Consider the following 26289-nt stretch of genomic DNA (forward strand, 5'->3'; position numbering starts at 1 on the left):
TTATTTACTATGTGATATTAATGTAAAGAACTTTGAAGTGCTTTTGCTGAAATGAGATACAAATAAACTTGATTGATTGATAAATGTACAAATCATCTAGAATAGAAGCCTGAAAAATGTAGGAAATAATTCCACTCATTTCTGAGAACAAAGGTTTGAAAGAACTCGGTAGGATATGTAGTTTTTTCAGATGGCAGAGGCACTGATCACCCCTCATACAGTCCGCTGCCTCGCTGTAAGGGGGCGGTCCCGGTCTGAAGCGGAGCTCTCGGGTCAGCTCAGTTTGTTTCATTATCTCGGTGCGGAGGGAGGGCAGAGCGGAGCGGAACGAAGTGAGACGCTGCTGCGCGGTCTGACGGACAGAAACAAACATGTTCCTCCATGAATGTCATTTATTTTAGGCTGATGATTCCCGTCTGAAGCGGTGATTGCAGCTGGCGACCTGCGGAGACAGATGAGTCTGCGGTGTCTCTGGTGGTTGTAACGAGTCTTTGTTCGGCTGTGGCATCTCTCCTTCACCTCCAACATGGACCGTTCAGAGAAGGAGCACAGGTCAGACGACGAGGCTGACTATGAGGACGAGGAGGTGGACCCCAGAATACAGGTATCATCTTCCCTTCCTTTGCTTTTTGCTGGTTTTATTTTATAGACTAATTGTTGCCCAGCCATTTGTGTCCCCTGGATCTGCCTGCAAAGTCCAAGCTTGCATCAGCCTCTAAGTCAGAGAAATTATTGATTTCAGCTTGTTAAATATTTGTAATCTTTCGGTTTTCATCTCCAAATGAGTGACCATTAAACATACAGGATGTAAATCACTGTCCAAAGATAGGACAGCTGGTTTACAAGCAAAGCTTAAATAAATGTAAGAATAAACCAGATGATTAATTCAATCAATCACTCAGTCACGTTTTGCATAGAACAAGCGACAAGGCAGTTCAACGCGCTCTACATCATAAAAACACAGCAGGATTAGCTATATTGAAATAAAACAACCTGAATAGTTTTAGAATAACTAGCTTTAACACAAACAAGTCTGACGTTTTGGATATTTAATAAATAGATTTGATGGAAAATTTATTCTAACAGAAAACCTAATAATGCAGCACAAAGGTCCTGGGTTTGAATCCAGATCTGGTGTTTGCTTGTTATGTATGCATGATTTCTCTCTGGGTACTCCAGCTTCCTCCCACAATGTGTGTGTGTGTGTGTGTTTTGTCCTGTGTCTTTTGTGATGGACTGGTGACCTGTTCTGCATGTTCTCCCCCAATAAACTCTGGAAATTTGCATCATCCATCTATCCAGGATCAGTCTGTTTGTCCATGTTTAAAGTCTGGCTCTTTGTCATAGACTCATAGTGAACTTTGGTCCTTTTATGATTTAAAATAAAACTGACTTAAAAATCCTCAGAACTTACAACATGTGTTGGACTTGCACAAACAGCTGCCGCTAACTGGGAGGGAGGAATCAATGGAGACATGAAATACCCTTCTGTATATTTTCATGTTTCATGTTTCTATTTTTGAGGGTTACAGCCATTGACATCATCACCAATCAACCGACTGGACTCAAAATCAGCAGCTCTAGTTTCACTGATAGTAAAGTATATACTGTATATGACCGACTGGTACTATTGACACACCTATTGAAATAGATTAATCTTTTTATTTCACAGTACATGTTGTTTATTATTGTGCTCTGAAGCTGCACAATATATCAAATTGCAATAGTCAGACCAACATTTATGTGTGAACATTAAATCTTAACGAGCCACCAATTCTGAATATAGAGCTTGAAATCGGCCAGTTTTCCCTTGATTGGCCCAGACTGATGATCTGCAGTTTAAACACGAAAAAGTCTCCCAATTTTTTTTCTTAATTAAACGCATAGAAAAAAACAAACCTCTCACCATTTTTTTGAGTTCACTAAAATCTTAGGTGATACTGCCTTTGTTTTCTGTTTGATTCAAAACTACCACTCTTATAAAAGAACCTGTTGTGTGTGTTGTAGTTGAAAAGCAAATAAAGTCAGTCTGCAGTCAGATCTCAAAGAAAGCTATGAATCGGTATCGGTGAGGAAAATCCTGACTGCCATGGCTATAGTAAGCAATTACTGTTCTGCTTAGTCATGGTGGACGAGAACTTTAAAACTGAATATTCCTAAACTATCCAGTTTTGTTTATATGATTCTTTGTCAGTGCATTCAACAGATCTTTCTACCTTTAGTTACTCTTTGTATTTGCATCGGCAACTTATTTTCTTGTGTTTTATGATAGAAGTTGCCATCTGTCTTTTTTTCTTTATTTCCTGGTATTTAAACCAGAACTCTCTTATCTATTCTAGGGGGAGCTGGAGAAACTAAATCAATCCACCGACGACATCAACAGATGTGAGACTGAGCTTGAGGTCAGTTCATTGACGTGCAGCGTGCCAGAAGTGCTGCAGGTTGTGTGTGTGTCATGTTTTGACTAATAGTGGATGTGACTGTGGGGATCTCCACCTCTCATCAGCTAAGACTTTGTTTCTGCAGCTCAAGGCCAGAGGTTTAGAGGAACTGCCTCTTTCCCCTTTAGAGATGTTTTGTCCCCAAAAGTCCAACTGCTGGTCAACATGACAGAGTCTTTTTTTAGGTTGAATCATAGCTTGAGCTTTGCCCTGTCATCAGGGCAAGCCGTAAAGTTAGTTTTATTTTGTGTCAGCAAGTGTAGAAAACTGTAACTTGTTGCGAAACTGGGGTATACTGTTGTGGGCTATGGAAATACACTGGCTGCTGTGGGACTTGATAGAAGCGTTCAGTAATGGCTCCTAACTGAATAGGAAGTTAAAGGAGAAAATAAACCAGAACTGCAGAGAGAGTGTAATTATAAAGTAGAAGTAACTGTGTAATATTAAAACTTCCTAAAAGCGTGTAACTTTATTTTGTTTTAGGTCAGTAACATTGTTCAGAGAGATACAAGTTATAAGTTAGATCAGTGTATGACTGAATTTGTGTCTTTGAGTGACATTACTGCAAACATTAAAGAATGAGAAGTTCACCGGAGTACCTTTGAAAAATGTCTAAAATAATTAGCATTTCTTTTATGACACTTCTTCAGCTGCTGGCTCACTGGTGCAGTGTTGTATTTCTGTCAGTATCAGCATCTTGTTAACCTGGAGAAGATTTACAGCTATGGAATTGCAAACATAAAAGATTGCAGTGATGACGCCGTTTTCTTACGCATTTCAAGTGCAATGGGCAAGCAGCATCAGATTCAAAGTCTATAAATAGTTTTGTGAATTAAGGTTATAATTTCTTTCCAAATGTACATACAATTTATTGGAAAATGATCTCCTTTTTTTCCCTAAAACATGATGTATATATAATAATATTTTAATGGTTGTCTTCTAACCATTTTTTCCACCATAACACAAATATAAGTGAACAGGAAGTAATGGAATTAATATATATATACATTTTTTATAAGTCTGGGTAAGGATAAGTATGTCAGACACATTTTTCAATAGCATTTTGACCCCGATGGTGAAAATGCTTATCCCTACCATGTGGGAGGACAAAGTCTACTTTGTGAGTGACAAAAAATATTCAACTTTTTCACAAAATTCTATTTTTTTTTTTTTTAAGCTGTATAGTCGAGAAACTGTTTCTGTCAGTAGTTTTCCCTTTCACAGTTCCTGTGGACCCCTGCAGAGGGTTGGGATCCTGATAATTTGACATATCAGGACATTTTAAATAAAAATTTGGTGAAATCTGGCAGAAAACCAAAAATGGGTTGTCACTGGGTCTTTCAACAACATGGTGATCCACAGCTAAAATCATCACAGAAACCGATCACATGATCAGCTTTCTTTCACGGCTATCTCAGTTCCTGGACCTAAAACACAGAATACATTTGGAGTGAGAAGATTAAATAAGAAAGGACTCAGGATGTTGACAAGTAATATCAACAAACATGTCTCAATATTCAGTAAATTCAAGACAGAATTTTGTTTGCTGATGTTTTTGCCAATTGATTGGAGTATCACTACAACTGAACAATTAAAAGAAATTCAGATTGAATGTTTAGAAGCTGAAATGCGTCACAGTTCCAGTATCTGAGTGGAGGGAGAAGTTCTCCTCTGTCGGCTACATCAGTCTCAGATGCGTCACACAGTTTGTAAATTACAAAGAAGATTCCAGAATTTAAAACAACAATGACGAGCCCATCTATCAAACCAGTCATTTTAAAACATCTTGAAATTTTTTTCTAAAATGGCACATTGCTTCAAAACCATTTTACAGTGCCATGTTTATATGAATGTAGTCCAGCACTTTTGGCATTGATCGCTCAAAGGTTGAAGTGCTGGCTCGTAACTTTTAATGAAGTTGTAACATTTCACTTTTGACACAGATATTGTTGAAATTGTCTTCCTTTTTTCGACATATGACCAGGGTTAAAAAAGGTCACAATTCCTTATGGTTTTTACTGCTAGGTCAGCACTTTATGCTCTCTTAGTGACTGGTTCTCTAGAAATCCGGTCAAGTAGATTACAAAACCAAAACCATTGAACCGTAATAGTTTTCCCTAAAGTGCAGATTTAAGACTAGTTGTAGCTCTGAACTTTTTATTTCATTAAGATGGCAAATAGTTCTTCCAAAATTACTTTTGTTTTTATTTCTTTTGTATTTCACTTGCTTGTTAACACAGTTGTACATAGGTATCTAAATGTGGTCATGACAAGCATCAGAATAGAAAGAGGATTTAGATGTATCATGGTGTTGGAACCAGATGGACTTTGTTTGTTTGTAATCTTTATTCAACCAGGAAAAGAAACTCATTCAGATTAAAACAAATTCTTTGAGTGTCCTGGGCTATACAGCAAAACAAGACAATTTCAACCTTTAAATGTTTTACATACAACTGGTCTGAGGTTTTCACACACCTGTGATCAACTGGGATTTTTTTGAACAATCATCTCTTGGTTTTACAGACAATGAACTGAAAAACGTCTAGTGAGCAGCTGATGTCTGGGCCAAAATGCCTTTATGATGTAAGAGAAAGGGAGGTGGATTTGAGATGAGTGTTCCAGATTTTTGTCTACAAAATATTGCAATAGACGTCTGAAAAATGATTGAACAGGTATACACTGGACTACAAGTTAAAGGCTTGCTGTTCATACAAGGAACCATAATGGTGATGAAAACTAAAATGTTTTAATAACATCTATTTAGGGTTCCTATATCCTCTCTGGTTCTTGGGTGAAGCATTGAAAAGGCCATATCTAGAAAATGTCTGTAAAATAGTTAAAGCTTGTTAAAATTTTATGATTTTTTTTTTAAAAGCTGAGGGGAAACAATATTAAATTGAAATTATTTTAAATGTTTCTTCTTTTTATTGCCCTTCTGTTGTTTGCTCATAGTGTTTATTTCAGTTGGACAAGCGTAATGACATTTAAAAGATGAAAGCCTGAATCATTTTCCTTAATAGATCATTTTGAACAAAGTACTTTGACATAGAATACATTTCTTTCTTGTTTAAGTAGGCTGAATCAGAAATGGATTTATTTTTAGTAGCTGCTCACAACAAATTGGCATTGCTCTGATGTTTCTGCTTTTTATTGGAACAGAGTTGTCTTTATGAAAACTGTGTCAGCTTGGTACATGGTGTGATCATTTAGCCCAAAGTACTGTAAATACAAATTCTGTCTGGAAACAAATGTTTCCATTTCATTATTTGGACTCAGTTTTTCACAGCTTCGTTTTTAAATTGGTGGTTTTGGGTTTTACTTGACATGACTCACAGAAAAGGCAGAAATAAGGTCAGGTTTCATTTCCTCTAATAAATTTACAATCTGAACAGAAAGGGAATTAGAGGTCAGCGGTGACATTCACAGATGTATCAGGAGGAAATTCTTGATGCTTGATAGATATAAAAACAAAAAACACAGTAGTAGTAAAAAAACTACTACTACCGGGCTCGAATGGGGGAAGAAGGGAGCGGGAGATCGACAGGCGGATTGGCGCAGCGTCTGCTGTCAAGCGGGCGCTGTACCGGTCCGTCGTGGTGAAGAGAGAGCTGAGCCAAAAAGCGAAGCTCTCGATTTACCGGTCGATCTACGTTCCCACCCTCATCTATGGTCATGAGCTTTGGGTCATGACCGAAAGAACGAGATCGCGGATACAAGCGGCCGAAATGGGTTTTCTCCATAGGGTGGCTGGGCTCTCCCTTAGAGATAGGGTGAGAAGCTCAGTCATCCGGGAGGGACTCAGAGTAGAGCCGCTGCTCCTTCACATCGAGAGGAGCCAGTTGAGGTGGCTCGGGCATCTGGTCAGGATGCCTCCTGGACACCTCCCTGGTGAGGTGTTCCGGGCACGTCCCACCGGGAGGAGGCCCCGGGGAAGACCCAGGACACGCTGGAGGGACTATGTCTCTCGGCTGGCCTGGGAACGCCTCGGGATTCCCCCGGAGGAGCTAGAAGAAGTGGCTGGGGAGAGGGAAGTCTGGGCCTCCCTTCTGAAGCTGCTACCCCCGCGACCCGACCTCGGATAAGCGGAAGAAGATGGATGGATGGATGGAGTAAAAAAACATCTGTTTTTTACTTTTATGATTGCGACAGAATGGCACAGAATAATGTTTAAGGAAATTGATCCACCAGGTCAGAGGTCATGAGAAGACCTTCTGACACAATGATGGAAAGTTTATTGCCTTGTACAATAATTCACAAAAAATACTTTTGTGATTAACACAAATACTTGACAAACTTGTCTGACCCCCAAATCTTGTCAGCTGAAAGCACTAAATGTTGTATTTCTTTGTTTTTCTCAGGATGCGAGGCAGAAGTTCCGTTCAGTGCTGGTGGAGGCCACGGTGAAGCTGGATGAACTGGTGAAGAAGATCGGGAAACCAGTGGAGGAATCGAAGCCTTACTGGGAGGCCCGCAGATTGGCCAGACAGGTCAGTCATTTCCACATGGCAATGAACACAAAAGATGTTTAATCTACATTTTGTACGTCCTACACTCTTTCTTCTGTATTTTCATGACTATGACTTGATATGCTTTATAATTAAATGATAAACATGTTGGAGCTGAAATTTGTAAATGGCTGTTAGTGTCCAAACATAATTATCTTCTCAGGCATTTTCTGGTTCTTTTGAAGTTTTTCCTTCCATTTTTTCTCTTTCTTTGTGCTTGCAAACCTGAAAATTAGCATAAAACATTTTTCATGTGCATAGCCTGCAAAACTGTATTGTAGGCTATGCACTGTGTTTCATTGTGTAAAAATCTGTCCTCGGCCTTGACCTACTGCCTCCACTTACTCTGTCTGCAGCTAATGCTGGGCAACTTAATTTTACCATTTATAATGATCCAGTTTGTCTGTTTACCTTATGAGCTTATCAGATTTATTTGACTTCTTTGCAGTTGAAGGTATAAAAAGATCAAATGATGATGGTGCAAAGGGGGATTTCTCATAAAATCAAGAAAATTATGGACAACCCTGACCATCCTCTTAATGACACTGTCCTCAGTCGGAGGCTTCTTCAAGTTTGTTATAATCCAGACTGCTAGAGGAGATCTTTCCTGCCTACAGCCAAACCCATCTGCAATAACTCTTTAATTAAATGAGTTGCATTTAATTTCCATTTGGGATCCATTAAGCATTTTTGAATACAATTAAATGAAGTTGTTTTTGTCCCCAAACAGACAGAAGATATGAGGAAAGCTTCATGTTGCAGCATTTAGCTACATTTTCCTTCAGATAATTCTTTGGGGACTGCTTCCTTTAGTTGAGTTGAAGAGGTCACACCCTGTTTTCTAATTTCTGGCAAACACTCCACCCTAAAGCCAGTCTTGGCCCTTCTAGCCTCTGTCCTTCAGCTGTTTCTTGTTGAACCTTCCTTGTAATGGTTTAAAACGATACACTCACTCTGTGATGCGGCTGAACTGATAATTTTAAACAAAGTCTTACTTCCCTTTTCAGTGTGTATAGATAAAAGGGAAGAAACCCCCTGCATTTCTCGATAAGACGCCATGCAGCTGCAGCAGCTCATTCAGACAGACACCACAGGAGCTTTTATAGGTGTTGGTGTGCAGTTTAGTTCTCCTCTCCAATAACATTTTCTTTTGAATCTTTTATCAGGAGTACACATGGTCTCACATGGAGCTACATAAGCACTCTGATTATGAAGGGTCATTTTCAGCTGTGTGCTGAAATGCAGGCAGTGGTGAAAGAGTTTCTGTGAAGTGATGAGGCAAATGAACTTCTCTCTTTTTTGACTTCACGCCTCTTTCTAACCCATGAAAATAAAGTTCTCTGACTTCATGGTTGCCATTGTCAGGATTAAAGTACACACTGTGTTAAAATTGCCATTTTTCAAGTTTCTGCACAGTAGCAATATTATTTGAGGAATACTACTATTTCTAAATACTTATTTTTCAGGAATTTGCCTCATTTGCTTCCTAAATGCATCCAAAATAGATGTGTCAAATTAGCTTAACATTTTAAGATAACTGAAAGAATGTGTTTTAAACGTTTAGTTCAGATTCATCCCAGTTTTCCAGCAGGACACACATGTGATTGCATTTTTTCCCTCTCACCTGCTGCCCCAGTTTTATCTAGGTCTTCTCTCCGTATTTATTTATTTTCACTCTTCAGACGTTTATATGGAGCAGCAACTTCCGAAGGAGGGGGATTTCTGCATAAATGAAGCTCAGAATGGAGCTTCATTTATGCATTCATTTGAACCTGAATGCAGCTCATTCAGGTTCCAGCGAATGAGCTGCAGAAATCTGTTTTTTTTTTTTGTTGTTGTTGAAGAAATAAACAGATTTCTTGCTACGTTTCTTTTATATTTTGTTTTTCTACTATTCTACTACTATTGGCTTAATTGTTATGGTTGGCAAAAATTAAACTAGGCACTTTTGTGTTTCTATGCAAACATGTTTGAGGGGTTGAAACTTCTTCAAAAACACTTGAAACACTCGTCTATTTTCACTTTTGTATACATAACCTTTTAAACCCAGAAGTATATCAATCCACTGTCTTCTGAATATTAAACATCCCATAAAATTAATTCTAACCTCTAATATTAAGCTGTATGCTTGCATAAAATCACATGAAATATCATTTGTTCCTGTAATCTGGCTTTGTTCTCATGCATCTTTTCATCCAGGTGTCCCTACAGTGACTTCTATTGCATTTGTCTTCTTCTCTCTAATGGCCACCATCTGAAGAGCAGCTTTTATCTTTTTCTCAGATCTCTACTCTGCACCCAACCATGGTTTGCTTTATAACTATATAAAGCAAAGTTCCTATTTGCAGTGAGCCATCAAAGGAAATTCACTGACTAATAGCTCTATGTAAGCAACTGAAGTATTGTTGTAGAACCAGGTAGTTCAGTGATGATGCAAACTTGTTTCATTTTGTCATATAATTCAATGTTTTTCACCAAGTGTCAAATTTCTTTCCTAAAACTACTTCCTGGAAATGGGTCAGGTCACAGTTGGGCAGAACTAGACCCATTTCTGTACTTTAATGATTGCAGAACTATAAATAGAATAAGCCACACACACTCTGCTTTGCTTTGGCCCTTTATCTTTCACACTTTACTCATTTCACAGCTAAGCCGAGTGTGATATTTTTGGTTCTGTTTATCAGCTTTGTTTTTAGCCTCAGAGGTTCAGTGACAGAAGCTGCTGTTTTTTGAACATTTTGTTTTGTTGTTGATCACAAATTGGGTTGGAACCAAAGGTTTGACTAACCTGATTTGTTTAAATTGTGCTTTTTTATATATCTCTCTCAACCTTTTGCTGTTTCTCTTTTTTCTATCAGCTAGTTCTTCCTGCTTTTTTGAGGATGTGAGATATTTTCTTCCTGTATTACTGCTCTTTATCATTCATTTCCTTTTTCCCTTGTATTCTTGTTTGTTTTCTCCTTTGTCCCTATGTTGTCTCAATTTGCATTTCTTCCTCTTTATTGTCATTTCAACTTTGCCCCATCTCTATCTTTGGCTAATGCACACATAGTTGGTGTTACAATGTCTCTCCCCCACTTTAGTTATTAAGAAGCTAAATAACTGCAGCTGCAGATACATGACGGTCTCCACCCCCATAGTGGCGGTGGTGGTGCCAGCTGACCTTGATTCTAAATAAAAGTTAAAAATGATGTGAGAGGGTTAAATATTATCAGATTTCTGGGCCATGTGACAGTTACATCTTGTACAAATCATTATGTAAAAATCTTTTCCTTCCGAATACCCCCAAAGCTTTTATCGTTATACGTTTAATTCAAAGCAAAGAAGCTTTGTTCATTTAGACAATTAGATGCACTTGTTTGCTTAGCAGCTTGAATATGAAATAAGAACTTGTCACTGAGGGTTTTTTGCTCTTTCAATTAAGTACAAGTTTATGTATAGATCAAGTTTTCACAGACTTTACAAGGACCCAATAAAACAGGTAGCACTGTACAATACGGTTGCCTATCAATCAATAATTGAAATTTATTCAAAACAGTTTGAAAGAAGAAAAAAATGTCATTTTTTTTTGGTCACTTGTTTTTTGTTACTGTGGCATTTTCAGAAGGGGTGCACCGATTGCAGTTTTCTGGCCGATCGCCGATTACCGATCTTTGAAAAAGCCTAACTCAAAGATTTCGATTTTGGCCGATACCAGTTTTTTGTCCGAAACAGTGCTTAATATATCAAGAAAGTTGCTGAATTGGCAACAATGGGGTGACTATTGTTAACTGTAAATGTGCAGACATGACCTGGTTGGTCGGTTTGTCAGTCAAACCTTTCATGGGAGAAAAGAAAAGCACAGGGATTGATTTTTAGACCTTTGCCGAGGTTGATAACATCGGTGGATAAGATCGGCTTCACATGTAAAAAAGGGGCCGATCACAGATCTCCCAAAATTAAGGATTCATCGGTGCACCCCTAATTTTCAGTGATATTCAAATGCATTCTGGACTGGGATAGCAGTCCCAATCCATAAAGGGGTTTGGATTCTGGATGGGATTCTCCTTTTTAATTTCTTAATTGCTGTAAGACTTTCTGCCATTTTGACCTTTTGAGGCTGTGTTCAAACCACAGAAAGGGGTTGGCCATGTGCTATTTGTTCAATAATGTGATGATGATGCAGCAGGGCATTATGGGTGTTTCACTGAAATAGTGAAGTAAAATAAGTGGTGTGGTTGTGTTTACTCTGTGTAGGAAGTAATATACATCAATTAATACTGTCATAACAGCAGTATTAATATTGGCTATCTATCAAATTTTCATTTCTATGCACCCCTAGTTTTGTTTACAGCTGTGATGAATCCATATGCACCTTTCCTTATGATGTAGCAGTAGGTTGTGTTAATGATATCAAATGGCTGGAGTGCTGACATTAATAAAATTTTGTGTAGTTAATTTCTTTCCTTGCATATTGATCATTAAAAATTAATAATATAACAGAAGGAAAATCGAATACAAACAATGTTTTCATTGATGCACTAATGAGGCTCTAAAGTGACCTGAAGGAAACCAAGCAAATTCGTGTACATAACCCATTAGAGGAAAAACACTGGAACTTCTTTGTTAGGAAAATCCCCATTTTTTATTTTTTACGTTTGAGAAAGACTATAAATTGTCACAGTGACTGTTTATAGTCACTGTGGATTGGATTACTGTAACGCACTTTATCTGGGAGTTAGTCAGTCGCTGCTCTCACGTCTGCAGCTAGTACAGAATGCTGCTGCACGACTGCTGACAGGAACTCGAAAGAGGGAACACGTGACCCCTGTCCTGGCCTCACTTCACTGGCTGCCGGTATATTTTAGAATTCATTTTAAAATTCTTATGTTTGTTTTTAAATCACTACATAATCTTGCCCCGGCTTACCTCTCTGAGCTTCTTCACCCATACATACCTTATCGGTCTCTTAGGTCCGCAGATCAGCTGCTTTTGGAGGTACCGAGATCAAGAAGGAAGCTCAGAGGGGACAGGGCTTTCTCTGTCATGGGCCCCAAATTATGGAACAACTTGCCTTTGCAGGTCAGGGAGGCCCCTTCACTGTCCACTTTTAAAGCTCGTCTTAAAACCCATCTATTTTATTTGGCTTTTAACTCTAGCGGGATCTAGTTTTAAATTGTATGTTTTTTTTTTTTTTTTTTGTTTTTAAACTGTAAGTTTTTATTTTATGTTTTTTTTATTGTTATGTTGTGTTTTGATGTACAGCACTTTGTATCAGCTGTGGTTGTTTTAAAGTGCTTTATAAATAAAGTTGGTATGGTATGGTATGGTATAGTCAGAAATTTGGCTGCCATGCAGAGTTCTGTGCTCTCTACTCTCTATCAAGGACAACTTTTTTGTTTATTGACAATTTGGGCTGAGCTAATACATTTTTCATAAATCAAACTCATGACCTTTTCAGAGAAGTGCACTGTCCCTTCATATTAAGATAAACTGCTTTGAGTTCAATCTCTTACACTTGATTACGTTGATGGTTACTGAGATTGTCCAATGGGGAGGAGTGTGTGTGCACTTAAAGGTAACTTGATTAGTCATGAAACTGGGTCAGGGTGGCAGAACTTAGGTTTGCTGAGTCGGTGTGTGTGTTGCTGAGTCTGCTCAGTCTCAGTTTGAACATTCAGTAGAGTTGGACTTTTTTTTTTAATGTACTGAAATATGTATGGGATTCAGTATTCCACCTCAGTTCTAACAAGTCACTTTAGGACGAACATTAGCCAAACATAAACGTCTTGCTGCAAATTATAAGATGTAAAGTTTCAAATTTAAGCACGCTGTTTCTGAACTTCCAGGAAAATGTAAAATAAGTAACATTCTCTCTGGTTTTGTTTTCTCTTCTATTGTTTTAGTGTCGCATTTTAAAATCAAACCTCCTTGCCTTGCTGTTTATCTTCCTGCTTTAAAATTGAACAGAAATGCAGTGAATCTGCTGATATTCTGTATTTTAAAGGATCAGATTTTCTGGCAGAGGATGACTCAAACACGCTTCATAAATTTTGCCAACTGAAATCAGCCACCCACTCAGTCGTGCTGCCTCACGCTGTGAGTCTGCAGGTTTTGTTGATATCTTGTCAGAGAAACTTGGCCTAGAATGGGAATGTGCAACACTGGGATTGGAGAATCATTTGGAAGACATCTGTCAGTGTCTGGTGCTCGAAGTGGCAAAAGAAAAGTGTCAACAGACATGCAAATCTAATGAAAACCCATCCATATGAAATTTGATAAATAACTTTTTATTTTGCATTATGTCGTCTGCACCTTGGCCTGTCAGTTTTAGAGGCTGGGGATCCACAGATCTGAGAAGATCTCAGCAGATATACGATTTAAAGGTGTGGAAGTGAAATTTGAAAAGACATACTGTGATTGAAGTGTTAAGGAAATTACATGGAATTTTTGGAGGAAATTTTCCACTGGAGCTTGGAGAAGAAAAATGCAGGGAGATAAATTGGGTTTGCTTTGATTATCAGTGATGAGTGATAAATCGGGAAGGTAGCAGAGGTCCTATAACAAACTGAATGAGTTAAGGGTATGACTGTTGAGTTTCAATGGTATGGATTTCAGTTTACAGTAATATAATGAGGGCTGTAAATTAGAAGCATCTCATTCATTGTTGTATGTGAGACTTCTAAAACCTTGTCATTCGGAATTGGTCTAATGTATGAAATCCTTGAAGTTATGATGATAAATGGATGTTGACTGGACACACAGTGGACCTTTGGTATTCACAGGGGCTAGGGACCACAACTGCAATATCTGAAATGCACAAACACCTGAGAGCCTCTCTAGTTTATTTTAATAATAATAATAACACTAAATACACCATAATATACTTTAATATGCACAATAGAAAACATCCCATCCTGGCATGACCAGAGAAGCTGTTTTTCTTCCTTACCTCCGTTCTTGAGACTGAAACCAATTAGCGCTAAGGTGTGATGTGAAGCTTGGGCAGAGATGGGATAGTGGCCCTAAGCATAACACCTAGATACTTACAAAGAAGCTGAAGGCAATAGTTTTGAAGTTGCCTTCAATGAACCCTGATCTCTGCTCTTAGATAATAGAGCTGGACGGGGGTGTGTGTGTGTGTTTGTGTGTGTGTGAGCAACCTGACCCAGTTACACCAGTTCTGAGTGAAGGAATGTGCCAAAATTCTAGCCAACTATTGAGAGAAGCTTATGGACGTAAACCCAAAATATCTTTTGGTTTTAAAAAGCAATTTGAACAAATACTGTAGCATTTGTTCAATATATGTAAACTCCTGAATCTGAAGGATTCGAAGGATAATGAAAAGTTTTATTGTTATTCCAGCCTCTAGCAAATTGACAGGGTTGTTGTAATCCTAGATGAGCTTAAAGTAAAGATTTAATTTCAGAGAGGAAACATTAATACTCTTAATAATTCATAAAAAAACATTTCTATATATGCCGCATATACAAATATTGGAGCACATAAAGTATAGTTAGTTTTATGGACAGAGAATAATAAATAACATGATTCTTATTCATTTAAATGTAAGCACATTTATAGTTTCAGATTTCTAAATGCACATTGTGTTTACAGCTTGAAGGTTTAACCATCTTGAATTTAATATTGTTTTAGGAAAACTGTCCATTTTTTGATTGAAGAATAAAAGACTGCATGGGCATTGTTTGATGGATGCATGCATTAAAGAGTGTTTTAATCAATTTCTTACATAAGAGAGACAGTAAAACTTAATAATGAACTGCTACGTGGTAACCAAATTTTTTTCTCTATATATGTCATCATATTTTGTCTCATTTCATTTCTTATCCTCCATTCCTCCTCCCCCTGTTTATCATCATCCCTCATCTGCTGGAGTTGAGCATTTCCTGGCAGTGCCAATGCACAGGAGGGTAATGATGGATGGAGTTGAACAAAGGAAGGGATGGAAAGATGGATGAAATGATGGAGAGACTTAGGAGTTGGTGGGATGGAGGCAGAGAAGGCTGAAGGTCACAGCCATCTGCTCGTCCATTGACCTCCTGGGATGGTGCATTAACATGGTGGGTGTGTAGTAGAGCATCAGTGTTTGTAGTACAGTTGCAGCATCCCTAAAGCTGTCAAACTGTGGGGGGAATTAATTGTATTATCACCAAACTTGCATCCGCTGTTCGTTGTTTTGTTGCAACCCGTTTGGTCTCATCATTAGAGTGATTCTGTGGCTTTCTGCTGTGTTTTACTACAGTCACTTTAATGTTTTCCTTTGAACGTTTCCCACCTCTGAGCTCCAAACATATATCTGTGTTAATTTGCATTTTAAAGAGCGTGAAGTGGACATCAAAAGCCGAGGCGGCGCTCCCTACTGCTGAATCGAGAAGTGGTTTCCTACCCAGAGTGTGCTCAGACCATAGGCCAGTGGCGGCTTTATCAGGTTTTGTTTGTTGGAATAAACACACAAGTTGAAATGATTTAGTGAGAAGTTTGAAGGCAGAGTGACAGTATTTTTAGCCCTGTATCTCAGCTGATTTTTTTCCTCTTGTTTCTTCGGTGTAAATAAATTCCCACATTTGATTGAGGACATGGATGAGGATAATCAATTTTATCATGAAATGGGCCAGTTCAGGTCACTTTGGAAACAAGAGTGAGTCATCTCCTGCACTCCAGTACTCTCCCATCCCTCACAGTCCTGATTATTTAACATGTTTATTTGTTCTGATATATTTACTCAGTTTACTTGGTTTAGCAATTCTGAATTCAGCTGTGCAAAGTGGTGCATCAAGATGTCTGCGCTAGTATTGGTTCTCTTTTTATGAAAATCATGTGGCGGTCTAAAGGAAAATGTGTTATGATCAGAAAACTCAGTTCCCTGAAAATCTTTTTTTATCGAGAGCCATTATGGATGATTATCTCCTTCTGTCCTCCTAGATTTTTAGGCCAACAAAAAAAAAGTACAACATGGCAGATATTATGTGTAGTGTCAATCAGCCTCATGGGAGTCTGCACAACAGCTGGCGGTCAAATCTTTAGATTTGATTGCATATAATTGTCAGGATGCTGCAATCTCTAAAATATTTTTCTCTCACCACGCTGATGCATTTTATAACAATGAATGTTTGTGTCTGTGTTTAGATCAGCTGATATGTGGTTTCTGAAAACAAGCAGCACCATATATAAATTATTCAGTTTTGCATGTGAGGATTATTTAGGAAATTAAAGTTTATTTCATTTCATCGAAGCAAAATAAATAACAATGGATGTTGGAAGGGAAGGATCAAAAGAGAATGGTATATAGAAAGGAATTGGTTGTGGAAGAAGATACACATTGAAAGATAGAGGAGACAGTAGAAAGAATACTGTAATACACAGTGAATTAATGGAAGAAGTAAAATATGTTGAATTTCAGACATGGGTGAAAAAAACTTAAACATGAAGTACAGTTACCATTAGAATAAGCTCCAGCACTGAAAAAAACGTCACAAAGTACCACAGTATTAAACAGTAATGTGCTGTTTTAAAAGGAGAACCCAGCCGCTCCGGTAACAATACATTTGTAGATTAAATGGAGCTTAAAAGGAAGTAGCAATGTTTGTTTTAAATTTAAAGCCACACTCAAGTTAAAGGAACATGACAAATGTTTGAGAATGTCATTCTTTGTATGAATTTCATGTGCATTTGGTCTACTTCTGTATGTTAAGACACATTTTACTCATCCATGTTGGCACAGTAAAACAGAAGGGATACAGAGTTTTCCTGCTCATCACATTGGTTGGTTTAAGATTAAGATATGGAAAAAATGGGTCATATTCTTAGTTGTGCCTGTGCAAAGTTTTTCTTTCTTTTTGTTATCTCCCATTTACTGCTTCCCCTTTCATTTTCTTATTCTTCACCGTCCCACTTAGTGAGTGGGGTCTTTGAACACTTGCTGCATGGTGACAGCATTGATGTTTCTCTTGCCTGTGGCTGCCTTGTTGATGCTGCTGAGAGAAGTAGGGCGAAGACGATGAGGCGGAACAAAAACGTAAATGGCTTTATTTGTTACAGAGAGTGTATGAAAATAACAGTGGGCTTGAAACGCAATCAACAAAAAGTGGGAACAAAGTTTCATTGGGTTACAACACAAAGGATCAATAACAAGTTGAAAAAATATGTTTTTTTCATGGATAATTTGTTTATTTGGAGCATATTTACTGATGGTATTACATCTGCTGTTTTTTGGTTTTTTTTTCCTGAAGTAAAAGCAGCAGTGTTTCATGTCTGTGCTGACATAATGAGGGAGGAGAAGGGTGGGATGGTTGTCAACACATGAAAGATGGGCTTATTGTGGGCAACGTGACAAAAGAGGAGGAGATGGAGAGGGAAAAGAAGACTGTTTGTTTTATCTCTATTATTGATGAAGAAAGGACTTCAGTTCTCAGATTTTTCTAACATTGCTTTGACACCGTTCATATAAACTTTGGCAGGAAGGTGAGTGAGAATAAACAAACATTACAGCTGCAGAACTCAAAAGAAAATTAGTGTGCTAATTATGCAATTTGAAGCCAACTAAAAACTTCAAAGCTATAATTTAATGTTTCAAAAACCAATGGAATTGAGGTCAACAAAATACAACAAAAAGTGGTATTGATGAAATGTAAGAGCTCTCAGTTCAATCTAATTAACTCAAACTATTCATTCTTGCTGCAAGTCATTCAGGTTTAATTCAGTTTAAGACAAGTTTTGACAATCGTATTCAGAAAATCATGAAATGCCAGTAATTAAAACATTAACAAAGGAAACTAGGAAACTGTTTGCAGACCTTGTTTCTTTATGCGACATATTTTAAGTTAAACTAAATCATTTTCTAAAAGGATAACTTTATGTTCCAAAATATGTGAAATTTTCTTTTACACATGAATGTTTATTATTGCTTTAAAAATGATGGGGAAATGCTTTTAAATGGCTTCCAAAAGCATTTAGTGTTCTGATATTTGTGAATGTTGAATAACAGAAAATGTGGAGCTATTTTGGCTGCTGATTTGTTGAATTCTTCATTATTCACCCCATTATGAGACTTTGTGGGTGAATAAAAATGGTTATAATGGGGGAAAAAAGTAGAAATTGGAGAAAAATTTAATCAGAATTTGGAAAATAATAAAACCGATTTTACAGGAACCTACATATTTTGTCTGCAAATAAAAGCTAAAAACCTAATCTACTCCTCACCTTATCTGTTTTTTGTGGACTTGAATATGAAAGTCTTTATTATGCAGGTAGTGACTCATCTTTTCAGACAGGTTCTGTTGGTTGGGTATTTTAGCTTATTATATTAGCTATCCATCTTGTTTTTTATACCCAGTTGTCTCTCTTGAGGTTCTTGTTGCTTGCAGTTGCAGATGCATTACAATCAAATATGTGATGCAGAGTTTTCATATTAAAGGAAACAAGAGACTATTACTTTTCATGCAAAGCTTTATTATCTCAGTGAGCTTTGTATCAGCATCTGCCCCTAACCCTCTTTAAATCTATCTGCAGTCAGGCGTTAGTAACCACAATGCAGCAGTGGATATACACTTAAACTTATAGGAATGAGAACAGTGGCCCAGTCTCATGGAGTTGTGTAACTTGTGGTTCTGGGTGGAAAACAAAGCTTGGTCCATGACTGCAACAAGGCGGGAGTTGTTTGGATCTTGCTGCGCTGGCGTGACGATGTCTGTAGATAATGAAGTTACAGTGAGCATGTGGTGATGTCAACCTGTTTGCAGAATTCAGCTGGGCTGATGGGAGGCCCGGACTGTCTGGACGTAAACTGTTGGCAAAGGAAATATTCTTGATCGGTTTTCATGTGACCACATCACATTCAAGTAAACAGAACAATAAAAAAATAAAGTATGGGTTTGGAATAATTAGATTTGGAGAGATTTCTATAAGATTGCTGCAAGATTGTAGAGCTCAGATATTGTTTTCTGCTTTTCAGACCAAAGCAGCTAAATAACATGCATGACCTGCTGGTCTAATTTTGTTTACAAGTCTTCATATACAGCTGAGTTCACATACAGGCTCAGTGGAGTCACTATCTGACTCGATATTCACCAAAGTTTTCACACCTGCATGCTTCATCACAGATAATATTTTTTGCATGTAATGCAATACAAAATGTCCTTGCAGAGCAAATTCAACTCAGACATTTTTTTCTAAGACAGATAAACTGGCAGCACAGTGATGATTCAGCACATTAACATCATGTACTTTCTTTATATCTGCAGACACATCATGTTCAGCTTGTGCTTGTTTTCTTGTTTTACAGTCATAATTCAAAGACTTCTTATGCTGAGTTAAAGGCAAGGTTATCATCATTATTCAACATATTAACCAGAAGTAAATATCTTTACTTTACAGTACATGTTTTAAAGTTTAAAATGTTTGTGGGGTTTTTTTGTTCAAAAAGTTGCAGCATAGTGTTGATTTATTATCACGACTGCTTTTTTTTGTTTTTCCTTTATACTTCTGCCATAAAACACAGTTTAGTGCTAATTTGTGTGCCTGCATTTAAAAAGCTCTTTTCTATAAAGTGACAATTTCTGAACATTATACTTATTATTTATGCACTTTCACCAGTGACATGAATTGATTCTTACACATCCACGTGAAACCTTCTCCACCCGTGTGATGCAACTGATGAGGCTTCAGTCTGGGAGTGTGACAGACATCTTGTTTTGTGTAAACAAGATGTGTTGTATTTGTTGCTGCAGCTGAGAAACTTTGGCATTAAAGCTTCACATGAAACACCAGGGCGAAGTCAGTGATGTTATGCAACAAAACATTTGAGCAATACAACAAATAGCTTTGTGATTGAGCAATTTTTGCTTGTTTTATTTAATATCACATGCCTCTTTCTGATAATTTAATGTCTCTAGGCTCAATAATGTCTACAGAATGCTTTAAAGTTTGTTTTTTAAAGAGCTCTAAGTAAACCGCATGGTTAGACTGCAGCCCTTTACGATTGAGGAAGTTATTCAGTGGGTAGTTACAGTGTTGTGTGCATAGTCACTGTGTGTTCATACAAATGGTGTAAAGCTGATGTCGCCACAAGCTGCAAAGTCAGTGACTCGATGCTATCTGCTAACCTTTTACCAATTAACATGAAGAACTGACTGTAACTGCATTATAACCAGAATCAAACTGAAATGTATGCAGTTGAATTTGAATCTGTCTGTAGGTTTGATTGGATTAATCTGGTTTCACATTTCTGGATTTGAATTGGAACTGCTTGTCATCTCAAGTATCTAGCCATTTCTACGTGTACATGTAAATATTGTGTTGGGGATGTGACCAGCAGCAGCTTCTCTGGATTTAAAGTGACAAGAGACCCTAAAAAAACAAATGTTGAAAAGAGGTCAAAAATGTGCAGACTATAATCTTATCATATGAAGTTGATTTCTGTGCAAAAAATGTAGTGAACATATTTTGTATGGCTCATAAATCTAACCTAACCTGTTTAAGGATGCATAATACATTATTTTTAAAAGTTTACTATCTAAGATGTGTCGATGCTATAAAACTGTACAGTTTGCTTTGCGTCAAAAAATTGGTTTGAAAAAGGTCTGATTTAAAAAGGCAGAAATATATCAGATTTCTTCTCATTTGTCCAAAAGGCCCAGCTGGAGGCCCAGAAAGCCACCCAGGACTTCCACCGAGCCACCGAGGTTCTGCGAGCAGCGAAGGAAACCATCTCCCTGGCTGAGCAGAGGCTCCTGGAGGAAGACAACCGGCAGTTCGACTCCGCTTGGCAGGAGATGTTGAACCACGCCACACAGCGGGTGAGCAGAGGATTTTATTCCGATAGAAATTTGTCTTGATTAATGCTCAACCAAAATCTAAAACCAAGACTTCCATGAATTAATTCATTTGGGGACACTTATGGACGAATTCATGGGTCTGTCTTGTAAAGAATTTTGTTTTTTACCTAAAACACACAGCATAATTTACAGTGTAATCATTTGTTAAACAAATATGAAGCAGAGGTGAATAGTCAATGGTTCTTCCAGGTGATGGAGGCGGAGCACACCAAGACGAGAAGTGAGCTTTTGCACAAGGAGACGGCGGCGAAATACACGGCAGCCATCGGCCGCATGAAGCAACTGGAGAAGAAACTGAAACGAACCATCAGCAAGTCCAAGTAAGAGCATTGATCTGCAGCTTTGGCACATTAAATTAGATCAATCATAATGCTGTTGCTGCAACTTTTAACAAGATTTGAGCTTCAAGCTTTTTAGATTTAAAAGGCGCCCAGATGTTCTTTTTTTTTTCTATATTTTTTTATTTTGAAAGTCATGCAGAATTAAATCATTGAATTGTTAAACCTAGAATCCTGTAACAAAGTACACACCAAGACTTAAATACTGTCAGAAATGTTGTCATAAAAATTGTGCTGTCTGATTTCATCCATCCATTTTTTGTACCTGCTCAGTTTTATTCATTGGAAGTGAAAGCAGCAGCAAAACTGTAATTATTGCCATTGTTGTTATGATAAATAGTCTTTTTTAGTTATATGTTGTACCAACCTCTTGGGTTTTTACAAGAGAAAAAGTCCAAAAAGATGTCATGATCTATGTAAGTTGGATTGAATATGTATTTTGCTTTATGCTAGAAACCTAGTAAATTGATGTTCAAGGCTTTTATTGTGAAGGCTTGCTGGAACTCCTGTCGTCATCTGCTGTACTGATGTTTTCGAGAAAGTAAAACATGCCAAACAGTTCCAGGAATAAATGCATGTTGTTTTTAGAAATCCTGCTGAGTAGAAACGGATACTAGGTCACAGTTCTAGAAGTCCAAGAATTTAGACACGATAAAACAGACAAACCAGAACATTCTGAAGATAAAATTTCACCTTAACCCACCAGGCAGATGGTAGCGGCTGGCAGCATGTGATAAAAACAGATATATATCTGCTATAAGACCTAAAATACAACATTACACTGTTTAAAAGTTCCAGTAGTGTGGTCATTTCTTGTCTACTTAAATGGTAATTTTATTTTAAATGTGAATATAAACCACGCAGAATTTAATCAAAATTAATCATGAAAACCAGTAATCATTTCAACCATATTCTGTAAAGTAAATTTCTTCTCCCTTATGTCCCATTTTGCTACTGCTGCAATTCTAAAACTATATATTCACACATTGTCATGAGTTCATGAATTTCTGATGCTGAAATTGCCACTGGTAATGATAATATGTTGTTAAACTAGATCAAGGACTTGTAAGAATGGATTTTACATATACATGCATATTTTTGTGTGAGTTCTGGTTTCTCACAGTGGTATTTTCAGCTGCGTCTCGCCTGGATGTGCTCTGACAGTTTGTCCTTTGCTGGTCCAGCATGTGGACACAGCTTGGCGGCGAGCTGCAGGGCCTCCAAGCAGACTGTCGCTGCATGGCTGACTGCTTGAGGTTGATTTCAGCCAAATGTTCTGCTGAAAACCCAAGAACTGTATTTCAGCATAGCAGCATCAGTTTATAATGTTCTTTCTTCTGTCCCTATAAAATAGCATAATGACAAGTAGTGTGACAAAACCAAACCAGGTGCAAGATGTTTCAGTTTTCTATTTTTGTGACGAGGTGATATTGTTCTTCTCTTTTCAGAGGAAAGTGGTTAATCTAAAAACGGTAAAACCTTGTTGTACTGAACCCCACAGAAAGCAGTCAGGTGATTTTAAACAGGTGTCTACAAAGGGGAAGTCTGGCTAAGTGTGGTGCAGTCACAAGTTGCAGCTGAACTGCAGAATCACATGATAGAAAATGTGAAAGCATAAAAAATCTCATTACTGTGTGAAGTTTCATGGAAAAGTCAGAGACCAGTTACATCAGAACAAATTTTATTGCTCACTGGACAACAGGAGCAAACCAGAACACATTCATACAGATTTTTGAGTGATGCGGTTTCATGTTGAACTTAAATTTTACATTTTATTCTAAATTTAAAAACATTAAAATGTAAAATTACCAGTCTAGTTCCAGCACACCCTGTTTTTGCCTGCTAAAATTTTGCTTTTCATGCTGCAGCTCTGCAACACTATAGGCTTTAAGGCCTTAAACTCTTTCAGCATCTTCAAAACTGATCCTGATTCAACCTGAAATGTTGCGTAAGATCCTCTGTCATGTCCTCTATCTGCATCTCACAGCTTAGAGTGAGGAGGAGGGCGAATGAGCCGAGGCAGGCAGGGCATGCCTGGACAAGCAGAGGAAATGTAAAGATCTCTTTATGACAATGATGAAAATATGTTTGCTTGTTTGTTTGAAAATGAGCATTTTGAGAGAGTTTAGCAGCAGTGCATAAAAATCCAGACTTGAAGCAACCAAATCCAATACCTGATGAATATAAATTTTAGGACCTTATTGATGTAAGTTGCCAAAAACTCACCAGTATCCCACTTTGCAGTTAGCTTTTAATGCATCAGAGCTCAGTGCAGTAATTCATAAAGCATGCTGTTGGATTCTTGGTTTCAAAAACTCTGAAGCGTATGATGCTAAATGTAGCTGCCTATTTTTGGTATACATTTACTGCTGATCAATGTATTCCAAAATTCAGACTTAATATTTAAATAAATACATGAAATATAAATATTCTCTGAAAAGAAAAAAAAAAGTTTTATTGCTAAAACGTGGCTAAATAAGGTAGACAATGTGGAAACTCAACAAATTCTCTTTAAAATAAGAGAATTTCCATTTTTTTATATTTAGCTTTTTTTAATCATATTTTCTTAAAGCATAATTTAGATGTTTTTTCTTCTTGGATCCAGTTTATCTGCATCAGAAGCTGCCGCCTTGCTGTGCATTGCCTTGGCAGGGTGTTAATTTGTTTTGCATTGCCTGCTCATCCAACATCACAATGCCTTTATCTCCTTCTCCTCCAGCAGGTTGCCATGGTGATGATGTGAGTACTGCTCTGTACTGTGTTTGTTCACCCCCTTCTAATCTCCTCTCCTCTGACCTTTCCTCCACAGGCCTTACTTTGAGATGAAGGCGAAGTACTACCTGCAACTGGAGGTACGTCATGACTGTTAAACTCTTACTGCTTCAACTTTGGATAATGATTTTACTGGATTATTTTTTTTGTTTTTGCTGGGATGTAAAATCAACACTTAAAACCAAAGATGCTACAATCGGACTTTTGTTGTTGATTTTTAAGTGTTGTTAAGCTCTGACTTGCAGATACAAAGTTTAGGTAGTTTAATTTCTCTTTAATAGCTAACTATTTTTAAGATTTAAATAAGTAAAATCTAAATATTTTAACAACTTCAATAAGTTGTATTAAGTAATATTTATGTAGCCTTCTGGCCTTGAGGGGTAATTACTCATTTTAATCAGTTGATATTGCAATTAAAGGATGTACAGTACATTAAGACTGTTTTAAAATAGACAAAACAATTATGGATGGATATCTTTAACATTTTGCAGCCAACTTAGCCTGACTAACATTAGTAAATTAGAAGTCTTCTAGAGATTGCTGATCTTTATCCTAACTCTGAAATTTCCACAAACAAAAAGGCTGCCAATATTTCCAAATCAAATATTTTCTATGATCAATAGAGGCTAAGACCTCAAACTGATAAAACAGATCAACTTTGCTGTGCTTTGTTCAGCTTTCCTGTTATTTACTTAAAAAAATAACATACTTTGAGAAAAAGCATGTCTTATCACATGCACCAAATATTTTCCTGTCAAATTGTTGCTTCCATTGCTGTGCTTCCTCTGATTCCAGTTTTAAACACCTTACTTAAAGCAGGCATCTTTCAGTCATCTTACAGTCACGACCTTCACACTGAAGAGGGTTGATGTCAGTGCCTGTTGGACTTGTCGTGTGCCCATCAGGCTAAAAATGATCACATTGTGGTCACATGACTTTTTTTTGTGTATCTGATTTTGTGTAGATTTTTTCAGATTTCACTCTAAAACACTAATTCAATTAAAGATTGTATTTTGAGTTTCCAGTCAGCCAGTTACCATTTAGGATTATTCCACCTGAAAAATCAGCCAATTCTGGTTAATGGCCAGTTCCTGTGTGCATAAACCGTTTGATTTAGGTCTACAACAGAGAAGCATGGAAAATAATTTTCAGCAAAATTCAAACAAATGCTATAACATCATGAAAAGTTGACTAGTTTAAATGTGTCCAACATTGAGCTTTCAGAAAGCACTTCTGTAATATTTAACTTCTTCCAAACACAAAATTTTCTCCTCAAACTTCTTAATCAAAACTTCTGAATTCTGCTCTCAGCACAGTTCATGCTAAACCAAAATGAACCTTTCCATCTTGTAGCATCATTTATCAGTTTGCTCCTTTTTCCTCCTCTAGAACCTGAAGAAAAACGTGGATGAGCGACAAGCCAAACTATCTCAGGCCAAAGGAGAGTACAGGACAGCTCTGAAGAACTTGGAGATGATCTCTGATGAAATCCACGAGCGCCGCCGGAGCTCTACCATTGGGCCGCGCAGACCGGGAGTCGGTGCCGAGGGGGACAGCAGTTCTGGGGACGACGTCTCCAGCTTCAAGATGGAGTCGGATGGAATTTCCAGTGAGTTCAGAGTCAGGTTTCTCTGGTTCGTTCAGCTTCAGAGAAATGTTTGATGAACTTTTAGGTTACTAAGGTTTCCCTGTCCTGTTAGTACTTGTTGTTTTATGTCAAACCTAACTCTGTTCAGTTGAACAATGACAAAAACACTGCGTCCTACAGAAATTTGATTTGTAGAGATGTTTTACTGTGAGATAAAAAGCCTTAATCTGTTTCATGAGTGGACAGGAGGAATGTTCTTATCACTGCCAGCGGTTCTGCCTTTTTAAAGACTTTGTTGTCATTCCTTTAACAACTGATAAGCGTCTAAAGCAAAAACACAAGAGATTAACAAAGAAAAGCAGCTTAAAGAACACATTAAGCTGGCACACAGAACACATTTTCTGAACTAAAACATCAGAACAACGTGGAGAAACAAAGCTAAACATTTTCTAACAAACCAGGCATTTATTACTACAATGGCAGTAAAAATTAATTTAGAATTAAAAGTAAAATCTCCTCCATAATAACAATAAAATTCAAATAAAACAGGCTTCCTCAGTTGATGCCAGAACAATAAACAGTTGCATTTTGAGTCATATTGTAATTCAATGTATTCTCCCAGGACTCCACTGAAATTTCTGTTGATGCTAAAGATTCGTTGGTAGATTGTTAATTTATGTCTCTAGAGAAATTACAGGACATGAGAAAAGCCAATGAGACAGTAGTAATTTATACGTCTACCAAGTGATTAGCAGTCGATGGTAAACACTGTAAAATGAGTTCTGGCATTAAACTTTTACCACTTTAATTTAA

General features: G+C 37.4%; 1 protein-coding gene across 1 annotated transcript in view; it reads left to right on the forward strand.

The window, feature by feature from the left end:
- Positions 1–271: 271 nt before the first annotated feature.
- The window catches only part of sh3bp5 (SH3 domain binding protein 5), a 29519-nt gene continuing 3501 nt past the window's right edge, over positions 272–26289 (forward strand). Inside the window, exons 1-7 of the mRNA XM_023330561.1 lie at positions 272–604; positions 2340–2402; positions 6800–6928; positions 20575–20739; positions 20968–21098; positions 23926–23968; positions 25278–25497. Coding sequence (XP_023186329.1) covers positions 527–604; positions 2340–2402; positions 6800–6928; positions 20575–20739; positions 20968–21098; positions 23926–23968; positions 25278–25497 — 829 coding nt within the window. The 5' untranslated portion in view covers positions 272–526. The remainder of the gene's footprint in view (positions 605–2339; positions 2403–6799; positions 6929–20574; positions 20740–20967; positions 21099–23925; positions 23969–25277; positions 25498–26289) is intronic.

This window comes from Xiphophorus maculatus, chromosome 3, assembly GCF_002775205.1.
Source record: "Xiphophorus maculatus strain JP 163 A chromosome 3, X_maculatus-5.0-male, whole genome shotgun sequence".
In the NCBI taxonomy this organism is placed as follows: domain Eukaryota; kingdom Metazoa; phylum Chordata; class Actinopteri; order Cyprinodontiformes; family Poeciliidae; genus Xiphophorus; species Xiphophorus maculatus.